Raw genomic sequence first — 14,665 nt, 5'->3', positions numbered from 1 at the left:
TACGGCTATGTGGCTGGACTCATGATTTCACCACTCTGGATATACTGCTTTACAAACTGCTTGAGTCATAGAAATTTGGAATATCAGAGAGAGAAGGACTTTAGAGAGAATAATTTAGGTCTGCCCCTTCATTTTACAAATGAGGGAACTGAGGCAAAGGGAAAACTACCTTATCCAACCCCTTGGTTTGGCAAAGGGAGGGCTAGAACCTAGGACCTAGGTCTCCTGACTCTGAGTCCAGTGTTCTTTCCTCCTTCTGTGAAGAGGAGAACTATTTTGTAAATTTTCTGGCAACCAATTAGTGGTTTTATATATATTCTCCCTCTGTTGCTATTTGTCTGTTTTAGCTTGTGTTCTTACTCTCTCTGTCACAGGGACTCTTCCTGATTGTGTTTGAGGTCACAGCAAGATGGCAGGTGGATCCCATAGAAAAGGGGACTAGAGAATTGAGCAGAAGGAGCCTTAGGGTGTAGGGTTGCAGCTAGCATCAACTCTGATAGGGACAACTGCACATCATCACACGTTGGATTTATGACTGAAAAACTGTGTGTACAGGTAAAATTTTACAGTTCAGTCATATCAGGGATGCTTCCTATTTAAAGACTACCATGACTACCCTTTGCCTTATCAATTTTATTTCTAGAAATTTATCTTATAAAGATGTGTGCATAGGGATCTTTTTTAAAAAAACATTGTATACAATAGCAAAAGGCTATAAACAGCTTAAATATCCACTGATGGGGGATACAGTTATAAAAACCATGATACAGGCGATGGCCAGGGCAGTGAGTCGTACCTGATGGTGGGAGGTAGTAACCCCCACTTCTCTTCCACTGGCGGGAGCATTAGATAGCCTCTCAAGAAAACACCGTGAAAGATACTGATATCAAGAGACTACTGTATACCCATCTTTTGTGCATATTTCAATTATCCTAAGCATCTTCATTCCATCATTCTTCTTGGAGAACTTCTCAATATTGGAAACACACTTGACATGGTTGTGCGTCTGTTCTGTTTTTGTAACTGCCATCAATCTAGTATTATATTTAGCAGTGAAACCAAATGCATCCTCTAAAAGAAGTTCATTATCATACAAGGTAACCAGGTTTTTGAAATGCTGTATCTACTTTCTTATGTCATGTTTCTTCTTTCACGTAATTTTTGTTCTATATGGAGCACCACTCATAGAGTTGGTGTTGGAAACATTTTTATTTGCAATTATTTTGTCTACCTTTATTACTGTACCTTGTTTGTGTTTGTTAGGACCAAACATCAAAGCATGGATAAGAGTTTTCAGTAGAAATGGAGTTACATCCATTTTGGAGAACAGCCTTCAGATCACTACAATTTCTAGCTTTATAGGAACATGGTTTGGAGCCTTTCCTATTCCACTCGTTTGGGAAAGACCTTGGCAGGTATGGCCCATCTCCTGTACGCTTGGAGCGACCTACGGCTATGTGGCTGGACTCATGATTTCACCACTCTGGATATACTGGAATAGAAAGCAACTTACATACAAGAACAATTAATTGGAGCAAAAGCAGAAGATATTTTGTTGTGCAGATTCCATAAAGACTGTGCAGAAATGTACATGTTCTAAGCCAGGAAGTTCCATTTACAGCACTATTTTTTGTGTAGTTACAACATGGTGTGATTGTAGCTTTTTAAACTATGAAACCCCTGAGAGATTGTACCTTCTAGTTGAAATAAAGTATTTATAATAGAAAAAAACCAAACAAACCATGATACACCATGCAGTGGAGTACCGTAGAGCCATGAGACACAAGAGGGCAAATTATATGGGCTGACATCATGTAACCTATAAGATATATCGAGTGAAAAAATAAGGTGTATACATGTCTTGGTTTGGGGTCCCTTGAAAGCAGAGCCTCAGACAAAGACTTGAGTGCAGGTAGTTTATTTGGGAAGTAATCCCAGAAAAAAATGAGAGCATGAAGACATTGAGACAGAAAATGAAAAGAAAAAAAAAAAAGGTGTATTATTGAGTTACTGCTACAGGTAAGGGAAGCCCAAGTCCAGACCTTTGAAAAACAGACAGGAATACCAACTCCCAGAATTGTCTGTCTTTCAGCAAGAAGGAAGGTTGGGGCATTTATTGACCAAACCCATCCTGTATTGGTTGGGATTGTTCCAGGAACTTAACTCCTTCTGCTTCTGGCTGCAGCTGCCTGTAGACTGAATAGGCTCCTGTGACTTTGGAGAAAGTGTTAGTGTTCACGATGGGACTCTGTCAGTGTGCAAGGGAGGGACCCACCATGGGAGCTGCAGCAAAAATCAGAGGTGGTCTAAGGGAGTATCAGGCACCAAAAAGCAGCTACTATAATAGAAAAGATGTCTACGTATGTAAACAAAGTATATGTGTGTATTTGTGTGATATACCTATAGACATATCCATATACAAATACAATGTAGAGGTGTATACACACAGACAATTTTTGAATAATCCATAATCACTGGGAATAGTGGTAAGGAGATAGGGTATTTGGAGGTCTGGACATATGGTGAAAGAGGACTAATTTTTCAATGTCTAGTTGAAATTTTTTAACCATATGAATATATTTCTTTTACAATGTTTTAATTACTTTCATTGAAGTATAACTTAGTAATAGAATACACTTATTTTAAGTGTACAGTTTAATAAATTTCACTGAACGTATGCACCCACACAACCACCTCCACAATCAAGACATAGAACATGTCCATCGAGCTCCCCACTAGCATTTTATGGTCAATCTCCTCCTCTCGATCTTTCTCATGTCAGTATTTTGTTCCTTTTTAAAACTGAGTCATATTCTGTTGTAGGGTTAGAGCACAATTTATTTACATTCACTTTTTGATGGACTTGCAGATTGTGTCTAGTTTTGAGTTATTATGAATAAAAGTTATCATGAAAAAGTTATGAACCCTTGCAAAAAGTGTTTGTGCAGACCTAGGTTCTCATTCTTCTTGTGTAAATACTTAGGGGATTGCTGGGTCATATAGTATATGAATATTTAACTTTATAAGAAATCGCTGAATTTTTCCAAAGTGCTGTATTATTTTGCATTTCTACCAACAAAATATGAGATTTCCAGTTGTTTCACATCCTTGCCAACACTTGGTATGGTTTCTCCTTTTAATTTTAGTTATTCTAGTGGGTGCTAGGAGTATCTGGAGGTTTTAATTTGCATTTTCCTGATGACAGTGATGTTGAGCATTTCATTTGTATATCTGCCATTTATAGTTTTGTGAAGTGTCCATTCAAACTTTTGGCTTTTTGTTTTGTTTTGTTTTGTTTGTTTTCCGTTTTAGGTAGGCTTCATACCCAGTGTGGAGTCCATTGTGTGTCTTGATCTCATGACCCTGAGATCAACACCTGAGCTGAAATCAAGAGTTGGATGCTTAATTGACTGAGCCAACCAAGTGCCCCCCTTTTTGCCTATTTTTGAGTTAATATTTTACTATCAAGCTATAAGAGTTTTAAATATATTTCAAGTAGAAGTCTTTTGACAGATATATGTATTACATATATATATATATTTTCTGTTTATGGCTTGCATTGTATTTTTTTGTTTGCTTTTAATGCTGTCTTTCAAAGAATAGGATGTTTTAATTTTGACATAGTCCAATTTATCAATTTTTTCCCCTTTCAGAATAAGTGCTTTTTGTGCATTGTCTAAGAATTATTTGCCTATACTAAGGTCCTAACATTTTCCTCCTATGTTTTCTTCTAGAAGTTTATAGTTTAGCATTTATATTTCGGCTAGTGACCAATATTAAGGTAATTTTTGTTTATAGTGTAAAGCAAATGTTCAAGGTTATTTTCTTCCTGGGATATCCAATTGTCCTAGCAACATTTGTTAAAAAATTTTTCGCATTGGATTTATTTGGCATTTTTGTCGAAAATTAATTGACCATATAGGAGTGGGCCTATTTCTGGACTCTTTGTTCTGTTCCATTGATCTATATGTCTATCCTATGTTAATAGCACACTGTCTTTATTATTGTAGCTTTATGGTAGATCTTAAAATAGTGTAGTTCTTACACTATTTTAGGATGTAGTGTAGGAGGTAGTCTAAGTCCTCCAACTTTGTTCTTCTATTCAAAGTTGTTTTGGCTATTTTAAGTCCTTAACATTTACATACAAATTTCACTATCGGTTTGTCAATTTTTATTAAGAAAAAAACCCAGTGGCATTGTGGTGGAGATTACATTGAATCCCAATACATTGGGCAGTATCGGCATCTTAATAATATTGAGTCTTTCAATCCATAAACATTGTATATTTCTTTACTTATTTAGGTCTTCTTTAGATTTTTCAGTAATTATTTTGTCATTTCAGTGTGGAGGTTTAGCACATATTTTGTTAAATTTATCCACAAGTGTTTTATGTCTTTTGATGCTATTGTAAGTGGTATTTGTGGTAGCCAGCCTCCAGATTGGCCTGAAATGCTCCTTCCCTCCTGGTATTCATGTCCGTGTATAGTATCTCGCCCCCCCCACACACATTGTACCAGGGGTTGATCTGTGTGACCAATTGAATATGGCGGAAGTGATGGAATGCCACTTCTGAGACTGGGTAATCAAAGGCATTATAGCTCCTTCTTTGCTCTCTTGTATTGTTTGATCTGGAAGACATGGGAGCAGGTCTACTGGAAGGTCCAGTGTGGTGAAGAAATGAGATCTTCATAAAGGAGAAGCTGAGGCCTCTACCAGCAAGATGTGAACGAGTGATCTTGGAAATAGACCCTCCAGCCCCAGTCAAAGCTTCAGATGAGTACAGGCCTAGTTGACACCTTGATGGCAACCTCCTGAGAGATGCTGAGCCATGCTACCCCCTGAAACTGCTCCTAGATTCCCGACTCTCAGAAACTATGTGAGATAATAAATGTTTGTTGTTTCAAGCTGCTAATTTGGTAATTTGTTATGTAGCAGTTGAGAACTAATATAGTATTGTTTCTTTTAAATTAATGGTATCTATTTTATTTCAATTTCTAATTCTTTGTTTCTAGAATATAAAAATTCTTTTTTTTCTAATATAGGCCTTGTATCCTGTGTCCTTGCTAAAATCAGCTCTTTTGCAGATATTTTAGGATTTTCTGCATAGGCAATCATGTCATCTGTGACAAAGACAGTTTTACTTCTTTTCAAATCTGCATGTCTTTTATTTATTCGACTGCCTTATTAAACTGGCTAGGATTTTTAGTATAATGTTGAATAAGGTGGTGAGAGCAGATATTCTTGCCTTGTTTTTGATCTTAAGGGGAAAACAGTTCAGTTATTTCCCGCAGTTCCTGTCATCAATACTAGATTTATAGTTTTATTATAGTAACAAATACTTGTTATAGTGAAATCTACACTCATACACAGAACTACTATATTTAAATTGATATAGAACAATATTTACATTTTAAAGTTACACTTTTGAAATTAGATGATGACGTGCAGCTTAAGTTTTACAACATAGAAAAGAGCACATAAGACAAAAATAGAGGTAGCAGTAAAAATATAACTATCTGTTCTTGAGACAGCATGTGGAGACTTTTTGTCTGAAAGCTACGTCTTCTCAATCCGATTGTCCAAATCATTAAAATATGGATGATTCAGTGTCATTTTGCCAGAAACTTGTTTGGTGGGATTAACCTGCCAATGTGCTGACATTTTTGAAAGCAAATCCAAGCCATTTTCAACCAAGGTTTTGATATAGGATGCTAGGCTTCCTGGTTTCCACTCGGGAAATATGTTCTTAACAGTCTTATAAAAATTCCACTTCTGGCCACACTTCATTACTGGGGGTGCCCAAAGCTCTGAAAATCCTAAAGAGTTCATCAATTTCTGAATCCCCATGGAAGAGTGACTTACTTATTAGTTGCTAATTCTGCAAATATAGTATCTGTACTCCAAATGTCAACAGGAGCTGTGGGCTGACCCCAGCAATACCTCTGGAGATCTATGCCAAAGTGTTATTAGTTCATGGATATATACTCTACTAGGTATTCCAAAAACTCTGGCAAGGTTCAAACCAGCCAATTTAGTTGTTCCTTTGTTGTCAGTAGATTTTGAGGTTTTAAGTCTCTGTGAAGAGTTCTTCCAGAGTGACAAAACAACATCCCTTATATGATTTGGCCCAAATAAGTCTTAACATGTGAAGAATCCATGAACTGACTAGGAGGGATAGAATCCAAGTATTTCTTAAGATCCAAGGAATTTGGAGATGTGATATAAGCTGGAATCCTGTATAAGCACATCTTGAAGACTGACTATATTTAATTTATTTTTTTTTAATTTTATTTTATTATGTTATGTTAGTCACCATACATTATATCATTAGTTTTTGATGTAGTGTTCCATGATTCATTGTTTGCATATATATTTAGATGACAAAATTCTTTGAATAGAGAAATTTCCTGAATTGTGGTACTAAGAACCTCTTCCTCTTTACTTTCTAGTCTGATTTTCTTCATGGCTACCACTTGACCTATAGTTTTGTGTCTACCCTTGTCCATAACTCCATAGGTACTTTCTCCAATTTTCTCAATTTTGGTGTAACATTCCATAGTTACCCAATAGTTATGGTGAATCCTGGCTTATTATTCTGTGATGATGGGGTTGGGGAGGTTGGGGTCATAGTGGAAGCGGTTGTGGCAGTTACCTTGTCTATGTCATTCTTTCTTAAATTTCTGAGAGCCCTGAGAATTTTTATTATGAATCATTTTCTAATAATCTTTCTGAGTCTATTGAGATAATCATTTGTTGTTTTTTTTTCTTTTTCATTTTGTTAATATGGTGAATTTCATTGATTGATATTTGTTTTTTTTTTAAATATTTTAAAGATTTATTTATTTGAGAGAGCGAGTGTGGGAGCGGCAGGGAGGGGCAGAGGGAGAGGGACAAGCAGACTCCATACTGAGTGTGGAGCCTGATGCAGGGCCTGATCCCATGACCTTGAGATCATGACCTGAACCATAATCAAGAGTTGGATGCTCAATCGACTGAGCTAGCCAGGCGCCCCCAATGATTGATATTTGAATCTTGTGTTCCTGAGATAAACCCCACTTGGTCATCATACCTGAATTGTTCTTAAAAATATTTGATGAATACTTTCCACTTTTTTATTATTTGAGGCACATCTGTATTTTGTGCATCTTCAAGAGACGAGGAGACTCTACTCCCCATTGGCTGCTGAATTACAGTGATCCATTTGTACCTGAACATGGGTGAACAAGTGTGTTTTGTAACCCTCTCAGATCCTTGGGGTAAGTGTCCAGACCAAGACATGTGGGAATCTTGGTGGACTGTTGATAATATCCTGCCCCCTTGAGTCAATTTATTTGTTCAAATCAAGTATTTTTCAACTTTAATTTGGAGCTGCTGAAAACTGGGATAGTAAGGGGAGGAATGGAGAGGGAGTATTGCTGGTAGAAACCTTAATGTAGGGAGAATATTTAGATCCTGGCTACCCTAAAATGACAAATACTCAGAATCCAAAGCATGGCTCCTAGGGGTCTTAGTCACATCTCCAGGATTATTTTATGGTATTCCTTTTACTTTTTCTGAGAAGAGTTTTGAAATGATGTTTTTCCTCCATTGCCTTAAGTTTCTAGTGGTGTACTAGCAACCTGGTGATAGATAGTTGGCGCACCAGGCAGCTGTCCAGTGGACCCACTTCTTCATCTGACTCTGGACTGACTATTGTTTTTTAGTGCTTTGAGTTCATTAAGGGTTTGATCAGTATTTGGTGAAAACTCAGTGTCCCCTTCTTTGGGACTCCAAGGAGATGGGTATGAGATTCTATGAAAATTTATTTTCACTTGAGAACATTAAGACAAAGCATTAAAAAAAAAACCTCTCTTGGTCTGCCTTGGAAGCTAGGGTCAGTATCCATATGCTCTGAACAGGGGGACGGAGACATGAGACTGGGGAAAGGATAATTCTAGTAGATGAGATGATAGGAGAGAGCCTATGTGGCTCCACCAAGTCCCAGACAGCTGCCAACTTCTCAAGGAAGTATGTGGAGAAGGGCTAGAATCTCTTGGCTTTCTCCCACATTCAGTCAGCTATGGAACTTGGGGTCTGTGAAAATAGCTGGTGAACAGCTTAGAGCAATGCAGTCCCTCCTTCTCTGTCCTCTATCCCAGTTTGCATTTTCCCTCATCTCTCCTCCTCTAATCTAGACTGGGACAATCAGATGACAAAAAAGTTCTACTTTAACATAAGTGCAGGTAGGTATTTATAGTAGGGAAATGGACTGAATGAGCCAGCTGCTAAAAATAGAAGGTCTGACTTAATCCATTCAGGAAGATTGTGGCCCAATGCATTTAGGGATAAAATAAATCAGTTCAGATCTAATGCTCAGAAAAAGTAGCCCAGATTGGGATAGTTGGCTTTTCATGAGAAATGATATAGATTTTTCCAAACTGGCGGCAATGGTGGGGATGAGCTTTGCAGGCAAAAGACTTGACTGTTAGCCTGGACATGAGAAGATCTTCAAAAGTCTGTTCTAATTTTCCTCTAGGAAAATTGGTCTAGGCCCTCTAAGTTTTGCACTTCATGAATTTCAGTCAAGCTTACTGAGCCCATAGAGGAGTTTTAGAGCTCTGACTTATGTTTGGGTAATACTAATTCTCTGTCAATTTTATGGTTGATACTTACTCAATTTTCCCACATGTGTAGGTTCTTTGAATGAATAAACAAATGCACAGCATTTATTGAGCACTTATTGAGTGCCAAGCACCATCCTACACCCTTTTCATGCTATTTTGTTTAGATCTCACAACAACCCTAGCATATGCTCTCCATTTTGCTGATATACAAAGTGAGGCTTAGCTAGGATTTTCCAAAGCCATGTTGTTTGTGGATAGAAGGTTGAGATTTGAACTCATTTGGAGATAGATACTGAGTCTTGCAGTATTTATGCAGTCCTCTTGGCATTTTATTCTGGGCTGTGCATGTATAGGCCCTCAGCTGGTGCTTGTTTACGATGAAGGCTTTCTCGGCTACATCTCTTTTATCTCTTTCTACCTTGAGTTCAGTAGCCTACTTGTACTATTCAACTTCACATCTACTTTATGTTATCTTCTGTCATCTATTGTATCAGTTAGGAATGTAAGTTGCAAAAAAACAAAAAAAACCCAAAAAACCCCACCTCAACCAACATGATGGTTTTTAAAAAATGACTGCAAATTCTTTGATACTCCTCCCATTGAGAGTTCGGGTCTGTGTCTCCTCTTCTTGAATCTGGTGACTGTTTTGACCAACTGAGCACTGCAGAAGTGACACTGCACGACTGCTGCAGGAGGCTAGGTCATAAAAAGCCACGCAACTTCCACTTAGTTCTCTTGGAATGCTTGCTCTCCATGCTGTGAAAAGCCAAAGCCATATGGAGAGGCCACATGTGTGGACACACTGGTCATCAGTCCCGTCTGAGTCCAGTCTTTGGTTAGCCCAACCCAGATACCAGACACCTGAGTGAAGAAGCCACACAGAAGTGGATTCTCCAGGTCTAGATCTTCTGGTTCCTAGGTGTTTGTGTTGTCCGGGTGTTTGTTTCCTCAGTAGAGGCCCCAGGCATCATGGAGTGGAGACAAACCATTCCAGCAGGACACTGTCTGAAGACCCATGGACTCTGAGGAATGTAAGGAATACTGTTACATTTTAATTATTTGAGCTACTCTTAAATCATACATTAAAATCATATAGTGGTCTATCATTCATAATTATTATTTTAAAACTTTTTATTTATCCATTTATTTTAATTTTAATTCCAGTGTAGTTAACATACAGTGTTATATTCGTTTTAGGTATGTAATATAGTGATTCAACAATTCTATACATTTACTCAGTGTGCATCATGATGAGTATACTCTTAATCCCATTCACCTATTTTCCCATCCCCCCACCCACCTCCCCTCTGGCAACCATCTGTTTGTTCTCTAGAGTTAAACATTAAAAATTATTTTTAATCTATCAGCTGACAACTCAGGTCTTCCTTGGATTAGGTGGAAACCATAATCCACTGACATTTTTTCTGTCACCAAGTTTTGGAGTAGCTTGTTACATAGAGTAGTAGAATATACAAATTGGTTCAACTAGATGGTGAGCTTTGGAAATAGAGGCAATGTTGGTTACTTCTCTGGAAAGCTTCTCAGCATTCAGTTCAGCACTGAGAACATCATTTCTGTGTAATATGTTTACTTATTGAAGAAAGAGGAGAAGAAGGAGGAGGTTTGCCAGAGCAGAGGTCTTCAGATTTTTTTCCCTTGCACATCCCTTGTAGGATTTGGAGAGACAATGTACCCCCTTGCACATTTTTAATTTGATATCTACAGTTTCCCATTATAACTTTACATAGTTGCAAAGATTGTGATTTGGGGCATATTGTAAATACTGACATTTAAAAATAAACCTTTATTTGCTCTTTTTCAAGTTCCCAATGAAGTCTAAATATCATAGTGATTTGATACTACTCTGTTCTGTTTATAAATACCCAAACAAGCTTTTCTTCAGTAGTCAGGCATTTTTACATCATTTCTTTTCTCCTTGACTTATATTTTCATTCCACTTTCCCCACAGAATTTTATCCTAATGTAATACATTTTTATGCTTGGAAGTTTTTTATTGATTTCAGTATCATACTTCTTTGCAACAAAAACATACATATGAATTGAAATAGCATTTTAAAACATTTCATGTGACTAAAAGGCTTTAAGTATTGAAATGTTTCTTCTGGATTGAATTATCATTATAATTATTATTACTATACAGTTGAGAAACAACATAAATATACATTTTTGTATACAATTATTAAACACAAAAAGTGAAATATATTAGAAATGCATCTGTATGAAACGAATGGGATTTTACAAATTATTTCATCTACCAGTAGATGACTATTACTTATTGCTAGAATGAGACAATTATAAATACAATCCTATTTTTTATTAAGACAAATGCTGGAAAGGTTCACATAAGTAGATGGAAAATGTTGTTCATATAAATAGATGGAAATATAAGGAACATTGTTGCATTTGAATTGAGTACTTCCAACTCATATATTAAAATCACATAGTGATCTATTTTTTGATGATCTATCAGCTGACAGCTCAATTAGGTCCTCCTTGGATTATGTGGAAAACACCTGACTTGGGAAAGGACATGTAACCAGTCATTTGAGTTGCTCACTTGCAAATGAATTTGTTACCCGCTCATTACAGACATTGACATCAGTATGTCTATTTACTCCCTCTGTTTGGAGCCCTGGAAGTTTATAGTCCAGGACGCATCATATTAAGGTTTGGGATGAGTGAGAACTGTGCCTTTCTTTTGGTAAGTGGGAGGAAGGCTTCCCTGAAAGAGAAAGTGGGGAAAGAGAACTCTCTTGATGCCCCCAATACAGGCAGATCAATATAAAGTGTTTAGCTAATGCCTAGAACATGGTAAATGTTAACTAGTTATTATTTATTGAGCGCTTAGTCTGAAATTTATCATCCAGTGGAAGAGAACACCTGAACAAGATCATTCCTATATAATGCTGTGAGGGGCTAGAGGAATTCAGGATAAAGGACTTAACTCAGGCAGAAAGCTTTGGAGAGAAGACAGTATCTGGAGATGAGTCTGAAAAAATTGAACCAATGGCTGAAGAATGGGGGAAGGACATTCCATCCAGACAGAGAGAACAACTTGGCAAAGACCCAGAGGACCTTACATATCTCCTTCTGCATCTCAACCCTGCTGGAAAACAGGGTTGAGAAATTGATCCTCATAAATCTATCCATGCTCCCAAACTAAGTCCGTTTGGACTCCTAAGAGTATGTGTACCCTAGTTTGAAGACCGCTGTTCCAAAGGCTGCTAGAACCATAGCAATGTTGATACTTTGGCGGGGGGGGGATAGATTTCCTAGAGTTTCTTCCAGGATATTGGCTCTCAGTGGGCTACTCTGTGCTAAGTGCTTTATAGGGAACATGTCACTGAGTCCTGAGATCAACCTGCAGATGAGGATGCAGGGGTTGAAGGAAATAGCAGCCATCAAATACCAAAGCTGGGGTTCAAGCCCCAGACTATGGGTTTCTAGAACCTGAACTCTTTAGTTGCTATGTTAAATGGGGTAGCACAGTGGACATTGTGAGCACAGCTCTTCACATGAGCTGCTGCCTAGACTGCTGTTGCTTTTAGTTTCGTCTCCTCTTTGGCAAGTTTCTCCAAAGCAGTGATTCTCAAGTACACATGGCTGGGCTGTACCTCCAGAATTTCTGATTTGGTAGATCCAGGTGAGGCTGAGCGCATGGCTTTCTAACAGGGTCCAGGTCTGGGAAGCACGCTTTGAGAAACACATTTCTAAAGCATGTCCATCCTCATGGGAGAGATTCCATTTCTAATGCATTTGGGGACTGATGTTTTTTCCCTTTAAATTTCTTTTAGGGCTGAGGTTTTTACCTGCCTAGAAGTGACGATGTATAGCTGTGTACATTACATGGATATTCCAACACCAGAAACAACTTTGGAAAAACGTGTGCTGCAGAAATTTTTGCTGGAGACTTTTTGAGTGATCTTACCCTGGGTGTGCTGCAGAAGGAGATATGTAAGGTCCTCTGGGTCTTTGCCAAGTTGTTCTCTGTCTGGATGGAATGTCCTTCCCCCATTCTTCAGCCATTGGTTCAATTCTTTCAGACTCATCTCCAGATACTGTCTTCTCTCCAAAGCTTTCTGCCTGAGTTAAGTACCTTTATCCTGAATTCCTCTAGCCCCTCACAGCATTATATAGGAATGATCTTGTTCAGGTGTTATCTCTTCCACTGGATGATAAATTTCAGACTAAGCGCTCAATAAATAATAACTAGTTAACATTTACCATGTGCTAGGCATTCGCTAAACACTTTATATATAATATTTCATTAAATCCTTGCAACAACCTTATGAGGTAGATACTGTTATCATCCTTATTTCACAGTTGAGGGCACTGAGGCACAGAAAGGTAACTTAGCCAAGGGCACATAGTTATTCAGGGGCATTTCCTTGTTGAAGTCCCTGTGGTCCAGGACTGACCTGTAGGCTTGCAGCCCCAAAAATATTGATCTATGAGCCCATGAGCTCACTTACATCAAGAGAATGCCAAGCCCTCAATTTGTGTGGTGACAAATGCCAAGTGGAACTGATGCTCCATACAGTGCATTCTCTCTCTTATAGCAGGTTTCTCAAGGAGCCAAATGTATAAGCCTCCATTTGACTAGCCAGCACAAGTTCAGACCAGGGGTGTTAGTAATATGGGCCCAATTTGTAGTGGCCTCGGGTAGAGACAACCCATTGCAGCAACAAGGATGTTGCTGTGAGCACTGGGTGCATCCTTGGGCAGTATTCCTTCATTGATAAAAGCAGGTTCAAATTCCAGCTCTGCCACTTGCTAGCTATGTGACCTTGGGCCAGTTACTCATCTGAATAAGATGTTGATAATAATGGAACCTATCTCAGAGGCTTGTTGTGAGGGCTAACTTCATTAGCATCTGTAAGGAACTTAGAAGTGTGCAAATATGTAACAAGAACTGTGGAATTGTTTAGTCTGTGCCCAGTGTAACTCTGGCATATAGTAGGTGCTCAAGGCATATTTTTGAATTAGTGATAAATGTATGAATGATTAATTTGGCTAGAACTTTGTTAGATTCTACCAATGTTTACTTGAGAGCAGTGATTTTCAAAAAAATTTGACAGGGACCGACAGTAAAGATATACGTTGTTAACTGAAACTACTACACATGTGTATACACATACACACTTCGTGGAAATAATACGTATCTTTATTATGTGTGATGTATTCTTATATTTTCTATTCTATTTAACTTAAAAAAATACTGGTAAGCCCCTGGTACATTTTACCACCTACTAAGGGGAAAGGGCTGGCAATTTGATAAAACAACTGCCTTAAGAGACTTTCTTCTTTAATGGACACACTCCATCTATGGATATGTTACACTAGGCAGGTTTTGCATATCTTTGCCCTAACTGTAAAAGACAGACTCATTTTCTCATCTTCAAGTTCTTGGGTGGCTATATTCTGGTCAATAGAGACAGTTTCTCCTGTTCTGTGGCTGGATGCATCTTTCATCTCTCAGCTGGGCCCGGCCTTGAGGATTGTGCTTCTTTCCAGGGCCAGTGGGGACAACCCTTCATGAGGCTACAACTTTCTCAGGGCTGGGAGGGCTGGAGATGTGGCCTAAAAGGAACTGCCATCAAAGGCCTCTTGCCATTTGCACAAAGTCTGGACTTGGCTAAGGAAATGCCGTCTTTCCTTTAAGGTCTATTGGTCTTGGTTTGAACCCTTTCACCTAAGGTTGACCTGTGCCTGCTGTGGGGAGGGTCTTGGTCTTCCCCTGCCCCTGGGCCCATCAGATGTAAGTCACCACCACTCCTCCTGATGTGGGCTATGGGCTCTTGGGTCTTCCCCAATTCTACACTGGAGAAGCTTATTGCTGGCATTTAGCCCATATTCGTGAGTTTTTGGTGGCTGCAAGGGGTGAGCAGGACAATGTGTTTTGCTGCTGGAGAACTGTGATGGGGTGGGCTGGGCTGTGGTGTGGTTGAAGGAGAGGGTAGGTGGAGCATGTCCTGAAGTGGGTTTAGAACTATAGAGACTCTAGACAGAGGTGCTCTTTGAAACAGACTGTCCTGAGCTTC

The 14,665-nt window shown here is 38.6% G+C and overlaps 1 protein-coding gene and 1 pseudogene across 1 annotated transcript in view; one reads left to right on the top strand and one right to left on the bottom strand.

The window, feature by feature from the left end:
- The window catches only part of LOC110571736 (phosphatidylinositol-glycan biosynthesis class F protein-like), a 4,608-nt gene extending 3,079 nt beyond the window's left edge, over nucleotides 1-1,529 (top strand). The window contains 2 exon segments of the mRNA XM_044918065.1: nucleotides 850-922; nucleotides 925-1,529. Coding sequence (XP_044774000.1) covers nucleotides 850-922; nucleotides 925-1,529 — 678 coding nt within the window.
- A 4,027-nt stretch (nucleotides 1,530-5,556) lies between these two features.
- On the bottom strand, nucleotides 5,557-6,557 carry LOC110571737 (annotated as a pseudogene).
- Nucleotides 6,558-14,665: the final 8,108 nt, after the last annotated feature.

The sequence above is a fragment of the Neomonachus schauinslandi genome, chromosome 9 (assembly GCF_002201575.2).
Source record: "Neomonachus schauinslandi chromosome 9, ASM220157v2, whole genome shotgun sequence".
NCBI lineage: Eukaryota > Metazoa > Chordata > Mammalia > Carnivora > Phocidae > Neomonachus > Neomonachus schauinslandi.
This window is presented reverse-complemented; position numbering and strand designations above follow the sequence as displayed.